Source organism: Myotis davidii, unplaced genomic scaffold (genome assembly GCF_000327345.1).
Source record: "Myotis davidii unplaced genomic scaffold, ASM32734v1 scaffold80, whole genome shotgun sequence".
Classification (NCBI taxonomy): Eukaryota; Metazoa; Chordata; class Mammalia; order Chiroptera; family Vespertilionidae; genus Myotis; species Myotis davidii.
This window is the reverse complement of record NW_006292686.1, coordinates 247,780-266,544: the sequence shown is the minus strand read 5'-3', so window position 1 is coordinate 266,544 and position 18,765 is coordinate 247,780. Positions and strand designations below refer to the sequence as shown.

The following is an 18,765-nucleotide window of genomic DNA, read 5'->3' as shown; positions in this document are numbered from 1 at the left end:
GGAAGTTTATAGCTCTACAGGCCTATCTCAAAAAACAAGAAAAAATTGGTAGTAAATCATCTAACTTTTATCCATTTTGAATTTCTTCTTGTATAGGGTGTAAGTTTGTGGTCTAGCTTCATTCTTTTGGCATGAACCTGTCCTTACTCCATTGTATGCTATTGTCTCCTTTGTCAAATATTAATTGACCATAAAATCATGGATTGATTTCTGGGCTCTCTGTTCCATTCCATTGGTCTATATGCCTGTCGTTATGCCAGTTTTGATTATAATTGCACTGTAGTATAGTTTGGTATCTGGTATTGTGATCCCTCCAACTTGCTCTTCTTTCTCATTACTGCAACTTACCAGGGATTGGTGTTTTTTTTGTTGTTCCATATAAATTTTTGAAATATTTTTTTCTAGATCTCTGAAAGACGCATTGGTATTTTAATAGAAATTGTGTTGAATCTATAGCTTGCTATGGGTAGTATGGACATTTTAATTATGTTGATTCTTCTAATCCATGAACATGGTATGTGCTTCCACTTAACTGTATTTTCCTTAATTTATTTCTTCAATGTCCTATAGTTTTATGTGTATAGGTCTTTTACCTCCTTGAATAAAATGTATTCCTAGGTTGCTTATATTTTTGTTGTTGCAAGAGTAAATGAGGTTGTAGTTTTAGTTTCTCTTTCTGAGAGTTCATTATTAGTGTATAAGAATGCCATCAAATTCTGGATATTGATTTTGTATACTGCAACTTTGCTGAATTCATTTATTAGATCTAGTAGTTTTTAGGTGGAGTCTTTAGGATTTTCTATGTACAATATCATGTCATCTGTGAATAATGAGTTTTATATCCTCCTTTCCAATTTTGATGTCTTTATTTATTCTTCTTGTCTGCTCACTTTGGCTAGAACTCCCAGTACTATGTTTAATAAGAGTGGTGAAAGAGGAAAGCCATCTTATATCTGATCTTAAGGGAAATGCTTTTAAGTTTTGCCCATTGAGTATGATGTTGGCTGTAGGTTTGTCATATATGGCCTTATAATGTTAAGGTATGATCCCACTATACCCACTTTGCTGAGAGTTTTTATTATAAATGCATGCTGGATTTTGTCAAATGCTTTTTCTGATTCTATTAATATGATTATATGATTTTTATCCTTCATTTTGCTTATGTGGTATATCATGTTTATTGATTTTCAAATATTGAACCATTCTTGCATCCCTGGAATAAATCCCACTTGGTCATGATGTATGAATTTTTTCAGTGTATTGGTGGATCCTATTTGCTAATATTATGTTGAGGATTTTAGCATCTATATTCATCAGGAATATTAGCCTGTACTTCTTTTTATTGGATATATATATCCATCCTATATAAAAAAAAGCCTAATATGCTAATTGTCCATTCATCTGGTCAGCCATTCAACCAATCAAAGCGTAATATGCTAATGTATGCTAAGACCACTCAACCGCTTGCTATGATGTGTACTGAGCACCAGGGGGCAGATGCTCAATGCAGGAGCTGCCTCCTCATGGTCAGTGTGCTCCCACAAGGGGAGTGAAGCTCAGCTACAAGCCAGGCTCATGGCTGGTGAGCACAGCAGCAGTTATGGGAGCCTCTTCCACCTCACTAGAGGTTTATCAATTTTGTTTATCCTTTCAAAGAACCAGCTCTTGGTTTTATTGATTTTCTTTTATATAGTTTTTTATGTTATTTATTTCCACTCTGATCTTGATTATTTTCTTCCTTTTACTTACTCTGGGTTTTTCTTGGTTTTTTTGTTTTGTTTTGTTTTGTTTCTATTTTTTTAGTTATAGGGTGAGGTAGTTTATTAGAGATTTTTCTTGTTGTTTTTAAGTAGGCCTGTAATGCCATGAACTTCTTTCTCAAGTCTGCTTTCACTGTGCCCCATAGATCTTGGGTTGTTGTGTGTTCCTTTTTATTTGTCTCCTCCAGGTAATTTTTTATTTCTTCCTTGATCTCATACATATTAATTGTCTAATAATATCTTATTATCCTTCATATGTTTAAACATCTTTGAGCTTTTTTATCATGGTTGATTTCTAGTTTTATGACATTGTGACCTGAGAAAATGCTTAATATAATTTTAATTTTCTTCAGTTTGTTGAGTCTTATTTTGTGTTCTAATTTGTGGTCTATCTGTTATAATGTTTCATGTGCACTTAAGAAGAATGTGTATTCTGCAGTTTTGGGAAGAAATGTTCTATAAATACCAATTAAATCATCTGATCTAGTGTGTTGTTAAAGGTGTTGTTTCCTTGTTGATTTTTTGTCTTGAAAAGCTATTCATTGATGACAGTGGGGTGTTAAAATCCCCTACTATGACTACATTGCTGTCGCTCTCTCTCATAATGTCCACCAAGAGATTTTTATATATTTAGGTTCTCCTATATTGGGGGCATATATGTTAAACATGGTATATCCTCTTGTTGGAATGATCCCTTTAGAATTATGTAGTGACCTTCTATGCCTTCTGTTATGGCCATTGTTTTGAAGTCTACTTTGTCAGATATAAGTATTGCTACCTCCACTTTTGTTTTGTTTCCATTTGCATGGAAATTTTTTTTTATCCCTTCACTTTCATCCTGTGTGAGTCTTTTGTTCTGAGATGGATCTCTTGTAGACAGCATATATATTTGTCATATTTTCTTATCCATTCATCTATCTATATCTTTTGATTGGAGCATTTAATCCATTTACATGTAAGTTTATTATTGATAGGTCTTTATTATTGCCATGTATTTTCTTTATGCCTATGTTCCTTTCTCTATGTCTCTATCTGTCTCTCTCTCTCTCTTTATTCTTATTTTTATAGCAGTTGCTTTAGCAATTATTGCAATGATGCTTTGGTCTTAATAAACTCCTTTATTCTTCTTTTATCTTGGAAGTACTTTATTTTGCCTTAGATTTTAAATGATAGCCTTGCTGGATAGAGCAGTCTTGGTTGCAGGTTCTTGCTTTTCATTACTTTGAATACTTCATGCCATTCCCTTCTGGCCTGAAGTGTTTCTATTGAGAAATTAGGTGACAGCCTTATGGGAATTCCCTTTTAAGTAAGTGACTATTTTTCTCTTGCTGCCTTTAAGATTATTTATTTGTCTTTAATCTTGACTATTTTTTTATTATTATGTGTCTTAGGTTCATCTTGTTTAGGACTCTCTGTGCTTCTTGAACTTGTGTGACTTTCTCCTTCACCAGGGCTAGGGAAGTTATCTGTAATTTCTTCAAACAGGGTCTCTACACCTTGCTTGATTTCTTCTCTTTCTGGTACCCCTGTGATGCAGATATTGTTATATTTCATATTGTCCTTAAACTATTCTCCTATTTGTTTTTAATTTTTTTTATTGATTTTAGAGAAAAAGGAAGGGAGAGGGATAGAGAGCTAGAAACATTGATGAGAGAAAAACATAGATAGGCTGTCTCCTGCATGCCCCCTACTAGGGATTGAGCTTGCAACCTGGGCATATGCCCTGACTGGGACTCAATCTTGTGACCTCTGGGTTCATGAGTTGATGCTCAACCCTAGCCCCTCCCATGAACACACAAGTTTAGCAGACATAGACACAAACAGTGAACAGAGTGGTAACTATGCACAGGCAGCCCAAGGCCAGTTACAAATAATATCTATAGGCTTCTTTTAGCTTAGAGCTGGGGGCCGATATGTGGTTGGACTGCGGCACCCTGAGGTCTGCATCCACCTATAAACTATCCCACCTAACCCTGAGTCTTCCTCCTGAGCCTTCCAAAGAGTCTTTAGGATGAACTCAGTCTAGCCTAGCTCTGGCTAGTGGGCCCCCTCCTTAGAGATTACACAGTCAGGCGCTCAATTAGGGGAAATTAGTCTCTGCTTCAAAGCCAAACACCTCAGTCTACCACAGACTGTAACTCTACTTCTTAAGGGCACTTGCTGCAGGTTCAGGTTGGGTACAGCCTGCAGTCTCCTCTGCAGGAGCAGGTTCCCCAGCCCTGGGCTAGCCCTGGGCTCAAGGGGATAGATCAAAAGAGTCTCTGATTCAGAATGTTGCCTGCCCAACCCGCAGGAGGGGTAAGCACTTCCTCCTGGTTCCAGACAAAAGCCTCTGAGGGTCTCATACTTCGAATGTCTGGGTCTGAGTTCCTCTCTAATCTGGCACAAAACTGCACCCAGTGGGGGTATTCAGGACTTTACAGAGCTTAAACAAACAGTCTCCTGTTGGGGATGGTATTCACAGCCTGCAGGGGGTGGGGACTGGCTCTACTTCTCCTTCCAGACGCTGCCTGGCTGAACTCACAGGAAGCTTGGAACAACCTTCGTATGGTACAGCCACAGAGTTCAGCACTTGGCCATCTGTCTCCCCGACAGAAGCCTTCTGGAGGACGGAATCCAAAAATCCCAGCTCTGAGTGGTACCAGTGCTCTCCTGCCACCAAACCAAGCAGGGGAGGGTAGAAAATCAGCCCCTTACAGGACTCTGATCCCTCTCCTCAGCTGGTCTCAGAAAAGTGGGGACCAACATTTTCTGCTCCACTTGGGCTCCAAACTCTTTAGGTTAGCCCAAAATCCCAGACCTGTGTCACTGCCCCATGCCACCGACCAAGCCGGCTGGGGCAGCCTGGGCAGCTCCACAGGTACGGGGAGGGGTTCCAACCTTGTGCTCCAGGTGGGACAGACCTTTCTCCTTTTCTGGAGCCAAACAGTTTAGTCACTAACTAGGGCTCTGCCCGTTGCCTTTCAAGAAAGTAGAGGGTCCCTCAAGGTCACTACTAGGTGTGCCTGCAGACCATTCCCCTGGGCCCAAACATGGCAGTGCAGCCTCTCCAGCAGTCAGAGCCCAGAGCGAATTTATTAAGCTGGGACTGGGAACAACAGGAGTGCTCCTTCACTGGGAAGGTGTGATTCAAGTCTCTCAGACAGACAGAATCCCCCTGGTTCCCTCTGCCCGATGCTACGACGCTACGCGGGCTCTGCTTCCAGTCTCTGCTGTTCAGGGTTTGGGATCCCTGCAAGGGATTGAGACCCTACACTCCCAGAGTGAGGGAGGTTTACAGCCATGATATCCTCCAGCCTCTTAGCCATCGTACCTGCTTGAGGGGGGCTCTTCCTTTCCTTGACTACACTCCTCTTACCAATCTCCATGTGGATTCTTCAGTGCTCCTTACATACAATATCTCTGATCAGCTACTCTTCAATTGGTTTTTCAAGTTGATTGCTCTGTAGTTGAGAAGTAAATCTGATCCCTGGCTGGGAACATCAGCACACAGGCTGCAGCTCTGCAGCCATCTTCGATTAGGGTTTGGTGCTTAATAATTGCCTGTAGCACAAAACCCAGCCCCCTTCTTTACTACTCATGTGGTCATGCTCAGAGGTAAAAATAAAATAGGTGTAGTAAGTTTTCTTTGCTGTTGTGACCACAGATACCATATAAAAATGACAGTAATAATAATTTGTTCAGTTCATGGCATGGCCTTCAAATATATTATTATTTAATTCTTACCTTTTATAATTGCCACTTTACAAATGGAAAATAGACTGAGTGCTTCATTAGCTTCCCTAATCATGACTGCTGGCCCGAACAGTCTTGGGTTCAAATCATTGTTCGGCAACTTGAGAACTATGTAACTTGGAGCCAATTACTAAGTTCTTTGAGTCCCAGTGTCCCCAGATATAAAATAGATAAAACTTTTAAAGCCAATATAGAGTGTTAGTACAATATCTGACACATTGCAGGGTCCAGACAATAAAATAAAAATTCCCCTAGTTTTATAATCAACAGAAGTTGGTTTATTCAAAGGAATTGCTTATGCTGGTGAGAGATCAACTAAGAAGTCAGACAGGTGACACAGTGAAGCAACCCAGGAATTAGTAATAGAAAAAACTGCCACCACACCTGGAAGGGGAGGCACATGGAGGAGGAGGTCCCACCAAAACCCAGAAGCCAGCTAAGAGCTGGAGCCACAGCAGGGGAGCACCGAGGAGACGGGTTCTCAGGAAGGAGAGAGAAGGGGACTCACCTTGGTGTCTCCCCCACTCTGTCTCCAAAGCCTCTCACTGGCTAAACTAAGTAAAAGCGGAGGGTAAAGGAGCCTGGGAATAGGGCTTCTTGTGGAACCAAAAAGAAGGTTCTGGAAGGTGTGGGTATTGGGTCAGAGAGCAACTAGGCAGCCAGTTGGCACAGTAGATAAACACAGACAGTAGTTACTAGTCCGCAGTGTACAATCTGGAACTCAAAATAAAATTCTCTAGCTCCTGCTCTTCCTTTTCCCTGGGAATTGGATCAGTACTATAAACAAATTCACAGTATAGTGTTATGCTTATAACCAAGTTTGTCTAAATAGTTGAGATGTTACATTAATTATTTTTTTTTCTTAAAGACTAAAGATATTCTGTCTTCTCTCAAATGAGGTTACATACACATGTGGTTAAGGGAATTTCCAGAACACCAGCTTCATGAGTAATTCCGCATAGCGGTTAACCACACCAGTCCCTAATTTTTGGAGCAAACTCTTCAAAACAGCATGCTCATCCAGGCTTTGGATGAGCTTAGTCATGACCCCTACGGTTAGAAGAGATTGCTTGTATGCCCGACATCTAAAACAGTGCCTGGCAACTAATCGGCACTCACAACCTCTTTGGTGAAGAGTGAACCAAACCTGAGGTTATCTTTGGCTCAGCCCCTCTCACTCAGAGCCAGCATCTCATTTCTGACCCAGCTCCCTGCTTCTACTCTGTACGTCTCCACTTACCACCTGCCAGAGCCAATCATTATCCCTCTGGAGGCACTGTCATGTCTGGCCTGAAAACTTCAGTAGCCTCTGACTGGTTTCCTGGCTCTGCTCTTGCCCCCTCCTGATCACTCTCCATCCTGCAGCCAGTGATCTTCTGAAGTAAGTGCACATCTCATAGGCCACTTAGAGCATCTCAGTGGCTCCTGTCCCATTTCCAGCCCCTCCTGGGATGCAGCCTAAACACCTCTGCCCGGCATCAAAGGTCCCTGGGGCTTTCCTGTCCAAGTCAGCTGCTTCTCTTGCCACAGGTGTCCTGAGAGTCTTCTGGCTCCCTTGGGCTCCAGGCTTGCATTATTCCCTCTGTGAGGAAGGCTCCTCCCCACCTTGTCCACCTTTAAGATCATATTTCAAAGCCACATTCTCTGAGGGGTCTTTCAGACTTTTGTAGGCAGTTTCTGGGTTTCTACTACACCCACCAGTTGTGACAATTTATGTTTCCAAAGCCCCCACCAAACCTTGCTCCTCAGGCCAATAATCCCAGCTACAGCCTGACATACTGTGGGCACATTTCAAATGTGAGTCAAATTTGTCAGAGGAGCGCTATAGTTTTATTTCACAGATGAAGAAACTCTTATCTCAGTGCTGTTGAAGGTTTTATCTGCTGTCCTTTCCTTCCTCTCTCTGTTGCTGGCAGCCACCTGAGCCAGGGTCTCATCTCTTCATATCCAGATTATGGCCTTGGTTGGCCATCGAAGGCATGTGCTTTTCATGAGGATGGTCAGCATCAGGCAGTCACCTTATTATTTTTTCTGAATCATTCGAAGAGTCTAGCACAGTGCTGGTTTCATATATATTCCACAAAATTATATCCTACTCCAAAAGGTTTTAAGAGAACAAGGTAGCCCTCACCAATTTGGCTTAGTGGATAGAGCATTGGCCCATGGGCTGAAGGGTTCTTGGTCCCATTTCAGTCAAGGGCACATATCTCAGTTGTAGGCTCAATCCCCAGCCCTAGTTGGGGCATGTGTGGGAGGCAACCAATCGATGTGTCTCTTTCACATCGATGTTTCTCTCTCTGTGTCCCTCCCCCTCCCTTCCACTCTCTCTAAGAATCAGTGGAAAAATATCCTCAGGTGAGGATTAACAAAAAAAAACAAACAAACAAAAAAAAACAAACCAGAAAACCCAGAAATCGACACAAGCCATTATGCTCAGTTAATATTTGACAAAGGAGGCAAGAACATACAATGGAGTCAAGACAATCTCTTCAATAAATGGTGTTGAAAAAATTGGACAGATACATGCAAAAGAAAAGAATGAGATAGGATTGAAAGAAAAGTGAAATAAAATCATGGTAGACAAGACACCTTAAAAAGTATCTACCTTTAATTTACCAACTATTTATTAAACACCTACTATGTTCCAAGCATCATGCAAGCCACTGGATATAAGAATTTAACACTCAGTTCCTTCCTCAAGAAGCTTCCTTTTCCTTCCCCAGTTTGCTGGAGCCACAGAATAAGAGCACCAGACAGCTTTCTTCCTTTAGGAAACATCATTTATGTTTACCCATGTATCCATGTATCTATGTCTATACATCTACACCTATACAAAAAAGGGGGTGAAATAGAAAGGGAAGGTTCCTGGGGGTCCTTACTAAATTACTTGCTTAACCATTTTTGTTTCTCTCCTCTTTATTGCTATCATCTGAGATTTCTGTGCCTTTTTGATTGTTTCTTTTTTTGGTGTTGTTGTTGGTCTTTGTAGTTAGTAACCTGATGTTTCGAAAAACTATTCAGGGACTTCTTCCATCCTCATCTCTGCATCCGCATTCCATCCTGGGGCTGTTGGAACAAGCTTGTTTCCCTTCACAAGGCACTGCCTCATGCTTCCAGCTCTGCCCAATGCATCACGCTGTCACAGAAATCCTTCCAGGGCCCATTTGGAAATAGATTGATTACTTTGAACATGAATGGTGTGTCTTGGGAAAAAAACAAATGAATCAAATGGAAAAATGAATGAACATCATGAAATTTACCTTACCAGCTGGAGACATGACATATTCATGAGTTCCTTGGAGACAATCCGTTTAGAAGAATTCACTATTAAAGAAAGTCTGCAGTTAGGTGGAGTCAGAGTTCAGCTTAAATGTATTTATATCTGAATGGAAAACACCCTCTGAAAGAAAAAGTCTAGAACTAGAATTTTTTATTTCGTGTGACGGGCGGTTGGGGTGATGGTGGGCTTGCTGCAGGCATCTCCTCTCAGGCTTTCTCAAGTCTCTCTGATGTGTTTAATGGGACTGGACATCTGCAAAAGGTTCTGTTCAGTCCCATTGACATGTATTGGCATCCATTCGGTGTAAGGCATTGTGACATCCTGTGGGGCTATAAGGACAAACAGGATAATGTCTTTAATTCAATTCAATGAGAAAAATACATGTCTAAGTAAATAAAGGAAAACGGTTTTGTTTGGAGTTTTCTGGTGATTAATTAAGACTTGCACAACCAGAAGTGTTGCTATCACTAAGTATAGTATGGAGATCACAGATCATGGCCACTTGATTTACAGTCGAGATGCCCATGAGATGAGGGAAATCGGGGTGCCCTGATGTAGGAGCTTCTTCATGTCAGAGCATCAGGAGAAAGTGACTGACAGGTGTGTGTTTGTCAGCTACTGGGACCTACCTCTCCATGTTGAGTACGTCCTTCCAGGTTCTAGACACAAACGAGGGAAAGTCTGATTCATTCCATTAGCAATAATATTCACTGGTACTGACCATCCTATGTTAATTAGTGGCCATCTGGGAACCTAATCACCACATAGGATGTGTTTTTAATGTGAAAATATTGCAAAGCCATCAAATGAATAAAAAATAATAATTTTTGAAATGCAACACATTCCTCTGTGGGGTACTACCTATGTACAGCTTTGCCTGCAGTGGGTTCTCAGGTATGAAATGAATGTTTGAGAGTGGATTTTCCCAAAATCATAGAGCTGAGTCTGAGCTGGAGGTAGATTTCTCCTACTAACTTGGAAGAAACACTAATGTGAAGAAGCCATGGAAAAGCTCAGGCCCTTTGAGCCAAGGTTGGTATAGAATAAAATCTTAAAGGAATGAAATATTTTCACCATCTTTTGCCTGATTCCAGGCTTGGTTGGGAGGTCGGGGAGGTGCAGGCAGGAGGATGGAGTAAGGAATTAAAGTAGTTGCATTTCTCTGTATTCCTACAGTTACGTGTAAGGAGAGAAGAGAAAAGAAAAAATGCGATTAAAGAAAGCATGAAGGGATTCCAATATAGGCATATGATCCAGCCAAATTTTGCCTTACAAATAAATAGTATTTCTGTGGCCTCAAATATAACTTACAGATTAAAACCAGCATTTAAACTAAAAGTGTATGTTAATTTCTAGATCACTTGGGAAGATGGCACCAATTTTAGATAAGTATGAAAAAAGGCAATTGGTAATTATATTTTTCATGTTTAGTAGTCTATATTATTGAAAATAAAATCAGGATCTTTTGGAGATATTAAATGTCCTGCTTCTATTTTTCTTGCCCAGATTTTTAAACACAAAAATTACACCATTTGGGGTTGGGGAAAACAAAACCTCTCTCTAGGCATATACACCTCGGCAAACGTGTGCACACGCTCACCTGAGTACGGCAGGCTTCGCCCAAGCTGGTCCCGGACAGCTGATAGGCGGCAGTCAGTCGTGGATGTTGATGTATGGGTGCTCCGGAGTGCAGCCCGATTGTGGTTTCTTAAACATGCCACGTCCTGGGGGTGAGAAGGGCTCTTTAGTGAAATGAAATACTACTCTGTCACAGTGTCCTTGCTCACAATTCAATCACGGCAAATCCTTCCCCAGTGCTGCCACTGAAATCATTACATTCAGAATTAAACATGGTGTAACAGAGCAGGCGACAATACCCTGAGGTGCTATTGACATGTCAGGTCTCACATCAATAATCAGCTTTCCCATACAGTGAATATGAAAAGGCCTGCAGATGTGGATTCTTTTTTCTCCCTTTGGAATGAGTGTAATCACCGCCTGTTCCTGATTCGCTGCCATCTGCCTGTCCAGTGCCACGTGGCCTGACCTGTCATCGGTGCTGCTCCCCCTTCTCCCTCCAGTCACTGCCCTCACTCTAGAAACCTGCCCAGCTCAGCTCCCTAGGAGCCCTGAGACCCTCTGTGCAGGGTCTTCTTTCTCGCCACCAGTCAGTAAGCCCTTGGATCCAAACTTTTTTCTGACGTACACATCTACATCCACCATCGTGTATCCCCTCACTCTCCTCTTGCCTCATTTCCTTCAGATTTCCCCACTTTCTTTTCCTCTTGGCTTCCTTCATCTTTCGAATCCCTCCAGCACCCTCCCCCTCACCTTCGTGGAAGCAGCATGATGCTGAGGAAGGAGAACAGCTTTCACAGTGCAGAGAACTCTGTCCCAGGCACGCTCCCTGTTACATGATGTCTTGCATGTGACAAGCTCATGGAGCTTCAGTTTCCCACCTGTGAAAATTCCCACACAGGGTTGTTGTAGGGACCCAAGGAAACAAAACTTTATTCCTGTCACTTTATTTCCATCTCCATGTGAAAGGCCTTGACAGCTTTTACACTAATAAACTTGAATATTTTAGCTATGTATAGTGCGACAAGACTGAGGAATTTAACTCACAGGCTTTAAGGAAACTAAATGTTGACCTAATAATAGGGCAAATGTTTGTTGTTGGTTTAATAACAAATTTTTCTTTGGAAGGAAAAACTAGGTGATGGTATTTTCTTCTGAGTCTTAGACTTCTGTGTCTATAATAAATCATCCCAGTAAACTGTAAATTCTCTAAGGCAAAGTGGGCAAAATTTTATTGTAAGGGCCACATACTAAATATACTAAATACAAATAGGCATTGCAGCTCATATGGTCTCTGTGACAGCTACTCAACTCTGCTGCTGTAGCATAATAATACCCAAATGAATGAGCTGGACTGTCTCCCAATAAAACTTTATTCACACAAATAGGTGGCAAGCTACTTTTGGCCCCTGGACTCTATTTAGCCAGCACCTGCTCTGGGGCATAAATGGAGATTACAGTTACCATAAATGATTAAGGAAGTCAGAAATTATGAGTGAGATACAGGTCTCAGGTGATTCTTTCATGATAATTCTAGAATCATTAAGGCTTTTTGGTTAATAATGAACATCATTGTGTGTGTGTGTGTGGTGTGTGTGTGTGTGTCCTGTATAAAGTTCTCCTGACAGAAATATTAGTCAGCTCCAGATTTTGGGAAGTAGAGTAAACAGGCCCTTGAAAGCAGATTTGGGTTCTATAGGTTTGTTGGAAGTTGGTAAACCCATCCTGGCTTCCTGGAACTCCTGGAGCTGAGAAATCAGAAAGCCAGAGAGAAGGGGGATAGCAGCGATGACTGCCATTCATTGAGCTGCCCTTCTTGTCACAAACTATGACCACAGTTCTTTGCACTTTAAGTGAAGGTTCAGCTGAGAGAGGATGAGTGCTCAGCCCACACCCACACTTAGGACAGAGGCTGCTTTCCCTGTGACCGCAACAGTCCCCTCAACAAAAGTGACTGCCTTTCCCTGGGACACCCACCTTTCTCCAGATTTAGAACCAGAGCAGATAAAATGGTCTCTTCTTCCTTCTATGTTTACTTTTCAGGAGCGGTTTCAAACACCAAACAATAAATATATCCTGAGTCACCCCATATGGCGTGCCAGGCATAAAGCTTCCACTATATTATATTTTATTGTTTAAATATATTTTTATTGATTTCAGAGAGGAAGAGAGAGAGAGAAACATCAATGATGAGAGAGAATCATTGATTGGCTGCCTCTTGCATGCCCCACGCTGGGGATGGAACTCGCAACCTGGGCATGTGCCCTGACCAGGAATCAAGCCCAGGGCCCTTCAGTCAGCAGGACGATGCTCCATCCACTGAACCATACCAGTCGGGCCTTCATTATATTTGAAATTTTCTTCTCTTTCCATTTCCAGAACTGAACTGCAAAGAGACAAGAAAATGAAAGCTCAGACAATTAAGAAATCTGCCCAAAGCATCACCAATAACTAACTTGTGAAGTGATAACTTGAACATAGTTCTCACCAACTGCAAGCGTTCTCTATGCATATAACTGCTGTGGAGCAATGGCTAACATTGCAGGCTCTCAAGCCATACTGACTGGGTTCAAATCTCAATTCCACTACTTACTAGCTGCATCGCCTTGAACAACCCTATGTATTAGTTTTCTATTTTATCAAACTAGAATGATACTGATCCCCCCACATACACAGTTTGTCCTAAGTAATGAAGCAGTAACGGGCACATAATAAACAGCCCGGGGACTGGCTCTTTCTGTGATCGCAGGAGTCTGTCATTCACTGCTGTGTCTCTAGCACTTAGAATAACTCCTACCACATAGTCGGCAACATTGTTGTATAAATGAAAAATGTTCAAACAAGCTAGTCTTTGAATTAGGTCATGTCTGGGTTCAAAGCCAACTTTTCTTTGTATCATGTGAATTTGATAGGTCAAATTTAATATGAGTCTTTGAAATCATGATTTGAAATGTAGTAATGGAAACTAGTGATTGTCTTAGTTATTTCAATGCTCCCAACAAAAGTAGATGCTGTACAAAGGTGATGCTGAGGTTCATAGCACACAGCACACGGCACACGGCACATTCACATATATTCTAGTTCTTTGCTATTCCCAAAGGAGTGTCCTTATGTAATTCATTCTAAAATTTCCTTCATCCTTTTTTAAAAAACAACAACAAATGAACATCTAAGTCTGTCATCATGGCATAGACTTTATCTCTGAATGTTTGTATTAAACTTGTGTCCTGTTTAATACTGTGTATTTTAAATCCAAGCTAGTATTTCGTGACAACAGCTGCTGGGAGCTACTGTAATAAGTGAATTATGGTCCTATTCAGCTGGCAAGATTGCCTTTGATGCCTGCACATCAGCAATGATGGGGGTACAGAGGGCAACAGTGCCTCCAGAGGGGGCATACACAGCCCCCAGTGGACCGTACACAGAGAGGAGCACGTCCAGGAAATACGGGGTTGGAAGTGCATTTGAAACAATCAGCTTTTTCAGGTAGAATTTCATGCAGTTTCTCAGAAGCTGAGACCTGTAGCCCCAAGAACACCATCACTGTCACTTCTTGGCAGACAACCATTTTTAAAGCTTTATCAGATTTACAATAACATTCATTCTGAGTGGTGATTAACAGATACCCCTCACACAGCAAAGCACTGGGGTTCTAATCTTTCTCCCTTACACTGTAAATTATTTTCATTAAGATTAAGCATCTCACTAGAGTAACTTAGGCAGCCACCACCTCAGAAGGCTCTATCCCAACAGGACATGGACCAAAGCACACTTTAAAGACCTCAGCAATTGCAGATGCCAACATGAAGCATCATTTTTGTTTGTTTTAATGTAGTATCCTCTACATCTTTTGTTTAAAACAATTAAAGTGAATAAGTTTTGCTCTTGAAGTTTCTTCTGTTTACAATCAAAATGATGTACACACTTAGTTTGATATGTATTTTCTTCAAGTAAAGAAAAATCAAATATTGAATATGTTTTGGAAATATGTATAACTGAAAAGTTTGCCTCAGTTTAAATTATTGATGCATTTGATTACCTTATAAACTAAGCTGTAAATTAAACTGTAAGTAAGAGAGTTAAAGAATGCTGGGAGGTTGAATTTCCACATAAGTGAAACTCTGATTTTTCAGGAACCCATTGGTAAAACATAGTTATGAGATTAACATATGAAATAACAATTTGGTCCTAAATGGAGTAATAAAGAGAAATAAGATTTACCCTGAGATAGTTTATATGTAAAGTATGATGAGTCTGAAAACATCGTAAAATATAACAACGTTTAATCTTCTATTAAATAACAGCTAAAAAGTTGTTATGTATGAGGAATTATGTCCTATGTATCTTACTTGTATTATTTTATTTTATTCTTAGATAGTATTATTACCCTCATTTGCTGATAAAGAAAAAGAGAAGAAAAGAGGGATTTGTAAAGGTCAAGTAATTTGCCAGAGGTTGCAAGGCTAGGGAAATTGCAGAGCCAAGATTGAAACTAGATAATTTGCCTCAGAAGCCTGAATTCTAGCCTATGACACAAGCTTACGATGTTAATGAGACTGACAATAAACAGATGTTTTGGTTGTGTATGAAAATGGTTGCATATGACAGCCTATACATATAATGCTATTATAGGTAATATAACAGATAATACAATTACATACAGAATAGAAATAAAAATAAAACATTTGCCTTATGTCCTTTAAAAAGCAATTCTACCTTTTTAGAGGGCAGAATTTCAGGGAATGATGACTTCACACTACTCTATAATAAACTCCGTTTTTGTTTTTGCATTCTAGATTAGTATTTCTATATCTTATTAATCAACCAATTAGAATTCCTATACATATTGTTATTGCTTTTTAGCTAGACATGACACATCTTAGCCTCAAAGAAGTTAAGAAAATGGACTACCATCATGTAGGTAGTTGGGAGCAGAAATTATATTCAACCCAATTCTTATGATTTCAAATGTAATGCAGTAAATTTTTTTCCATCTTCTGCTGTAAGGTGGCAGAATGAGGACAAAATTGGTTTGTGAAATCTACTCAACACTACACTTGTTCTTTCTTCGCATAGGGCGCTACCCTCAGGAGAACAAGGGAACCTACATCCCAGTTCCTGTCGTTCCTGAGCTGCAGAGTGGCAAATGGGGGGCCAAAGTCATCAGCAGAGAGGACAGGTCTGTCCGTCTGTCCATCCAGTCTTCCCCGGAGTGCATTGTGGGGAAATTCCGCATGTACGTTGCCGTCTGGACCCCCTATGGTATACTCCGCACCAGCCGGAACCCAGAAACCGACACCTACATTCTCTTCAATCCTTGGTGTGAAGGTAAAGGGCAGGCGTCTATTTTTATCATTAAAAACAATTCATATATTTTCCATGTTTCTCTTTTTTGAAGTTATAGCAGAATTATTGTGGAAGACATGTTTCTTTTCTACATACACTCCCCTCCCCACCACGATTAACAGACAGAAAAAAAAAAATGAGAAATTTGTCCTTAAAGTATATGAGAACAAACCCTGTATACATAACATTAATGCTGCTATACATTTATTCCAGGAAAAAATGAAAGATTGCCTAAAGTTGAACAATTAGTCAATTGTCAAATTATAGTTTTATGGCATGACCTCTGTGTTTGTGATTTTTCTGTGAACAAAATAGGCTTATGAAACTTGACTTTCAAACATATTAAGATCCATAATCTGGCTTCAGAAAAATACAATAAAGTTGATCCTGTCCATAGTGGAACTAATTCCACTAATTCAAGAATAGACAGCCTTAAGGTCTAATGATCCCATAAATTTGTTTATATGCATAGTGGATGCAAATTTCATAAGCCATAAGTCTGGATGTGCAGACATATAACTTTATTTCAATGGGATACAACTTAATCTCTGCTGCTATTTTGATTCTTCTTTCTGTCTACTGCAGCTTAACCTAGTTTTACTTAAATAAACGAAACTAAGTCCAAGAATTTCTCTATCAATGCAGTTTAAAAACTCAGTCCTGCACCATAGTTCCTCCTCATGCCCATGTCTATCCTTCTGCCTCCACTCTGGCATGGGACTGATTTTAGTTCCATAGGCAGCAGCACTGATGGGAAAGGAACCACTTTTAGATCTTGAGAAATAAGTAATGAAACATGTAAAATCTGACATAGCGTGGGAGACTTCTCACATCATCCACCCCACATGCAGTGCTCTCTAAAAGCTTCCAAAAGGACTCAACAGTATTGTTAATTTTGAGTGGCTGTTGTTTGTGAGAGGTGTTTTCTACTTCTATTAACCTGGATCCTACTGACCTTTTCTTTGAATTATCTTGTCCACAAATGTTGGCAGATGGCACTGAGCTAATTCTATACTCCCCATCCACCAACCCTATTATCTTGTACCAAATAGCCTTATCTATGTGACAGATGTTCAAGGTTGATGGTATCGTGTTAACTGGCCCATAGGCTGTTCAAAGGTGCACTCCTGCTTATAGTCATCTTGTTAACCAGATAGAAGGCATTCTGCAACTGAGTGAATGGGAAGTTATTTGCAGGATTGAAAAGACTGAGGCACAGAGACAAACTAAGATTTTGAAAATATTAAGTTAGAGATAACTTTAGATGCCAAACAGAAACCACAGTGGTAGCACTGGAGTGGAGGAGAAGATGGATTGGCGATTACTTTGGACTTAGAACAGAAAGTGCAGAGGGATTAAACATGGGAGGTGAAGAAAAGGTGGAGTCAAGAATTACTCTATGTAGCCCAGCTGGCATGGCTCAGTGGTTTATCATTGACCTATGAATCCGGAGGTCATGTTTAGACTGCCAGTCAGTACACATGTCCGGGTTGTAGGCTCGATCCCCAGTGTGGGGCATGCAGGAGGCAGCTGATCAATGATTCTCTTTCATCTTTGATGTTTCTATCTCTCTCTCCCTCTTTCTTCCTCTATTAAATCCATAAAAATATATTTTTTTAAAAGAATTACTCTATGTATCTGGTTTAACCAACTGGGTTGCCATTTTCAGAGCTGCAATCAGAAGAACATGCTGTCACCGAGGCAGATACATTGGTTGATTCAGGAAGGCAGCAATCAGTTCCTTGGGGTGCTGCTGATGAACTGAATGATAAGGAAAGACAGTAGCCATGTATTTGGAAAATACACAAGAAATTAGGGAATAAAAAGGATAGTTTTATTAGAGAAAGAAGCCAGAGAAGTGGGCGTGGGCTACAGTGTCATGCAAGGTGAGGGAGTGAAGATAACAGGCATTTCCATTTCAGTCAGGAAGACTTTCCGTGACACCAAGATGGTGATGTGAGTATCAAAGGAGAATTTTTTAAAACAGTAGAGAGTAGGCATAATTTTATGGTGATGGAGACAAACCTGAAAAAGGGCTTGCTGCCCAGAGAGAGGGTAGCGGCTCAGATCCTTGGATGCACATTGAAATGACCTGGGCAGCTTTGAAAATTACCGATGCCTCAGTCTCCCATTCAGACATCCTGAGGTAACTTGTCTGGAGAGCAGCATGGGCCTTGGGGTCCTAACAAAACTCTGCAGGGAATCCTTAGAGCCAAGGCTGAGAAGCACTGACTTCCAGAGTGGAATCTTTGAGGGGGAGGGATGCAGGGAACAGAGATCTGAAGGGCTTGACAGATGGAGCTGTCCACCCTCCATTGTGACAGGAATAAAGCAGGAGGTGGGCGAAAGCATGGGTTTCTAGAATCAAGGAGGAGGATGACGTTGTTGCCACTTTGTGATTCTCTTTTGCTCAGTGAAGTGTAAAGCAAAGTCATCTGTGGAGAACAAGAAGCAAGGAGAGTCTTTTAGAGGCTTAAACATGAGTTGGGAGTGGGAAGTGGGCCTCTTACCTACCAAAACAAGGCAGGTGGGTCCTCCCTGCTCCCCAGAACACAGGGACACTACTGCAGACCCCCTCACCCCCAATGCCTTGGCCTGTTAAAGTCCAAACATTTCTGCAAACCCCTTAGGGGTTTCTGTCCTTAATTCCATCTCATCCTCCAGGAATCCTATTTCTCCCAGTGCTGACACCAATCTGCCTCAAAACCAATAATGCTCCTCCAAACAGCATTCCATGAAACATCCAGAATGACTAGAAATTAATTGTGATTTGATGTGGAGGGTGAGGGGTGGAAAGATTTACTCTGGTTCTGAAACTTGATGCACCTTAATTCCATCTCATCCTCCAGGAATCCTATTTCTCCCAGTGCTGACACCAATCTGCCTCAAAACCAATAATGCTCCTCCAAACAGCATTCCATGAAACATCCAGAATGACTAGAAATTAATTGTGATTTGATGTGGAGGGTGAGGGGTGGAAAGATTTACTCTGGTTCTGAAACTTGATGCACATCAGAATCACCTGGAGGGCTTGTTAAAACAGATTTCTGAGCAGCAAGGTTGAGC

At 40.9% G+C, this 18,765-nt stretch overlaps 1 protein-coding gene across 1 annotated transcript in view; it reads left to right on the top strand.

The window, feature by feature from the left end:
- Positions 1-18,765, top strand: part of F13A1 (coagulation factor XIII A chain) — a 190,190-nt gene that overhangs the window by 46,080 nt on the left and 125,345 nt on the right. The window contains exon 5 of the mRNA XM_006766094.2: positions 15,430-15,681. Within this exon, the coding sequence (XP_006766157.1) occupies positions 15,430-15,681 (252 nt within the window). The remainder of the gene's footprint in view (positions 1-15,429; positions 15,682-18,765) is intronic.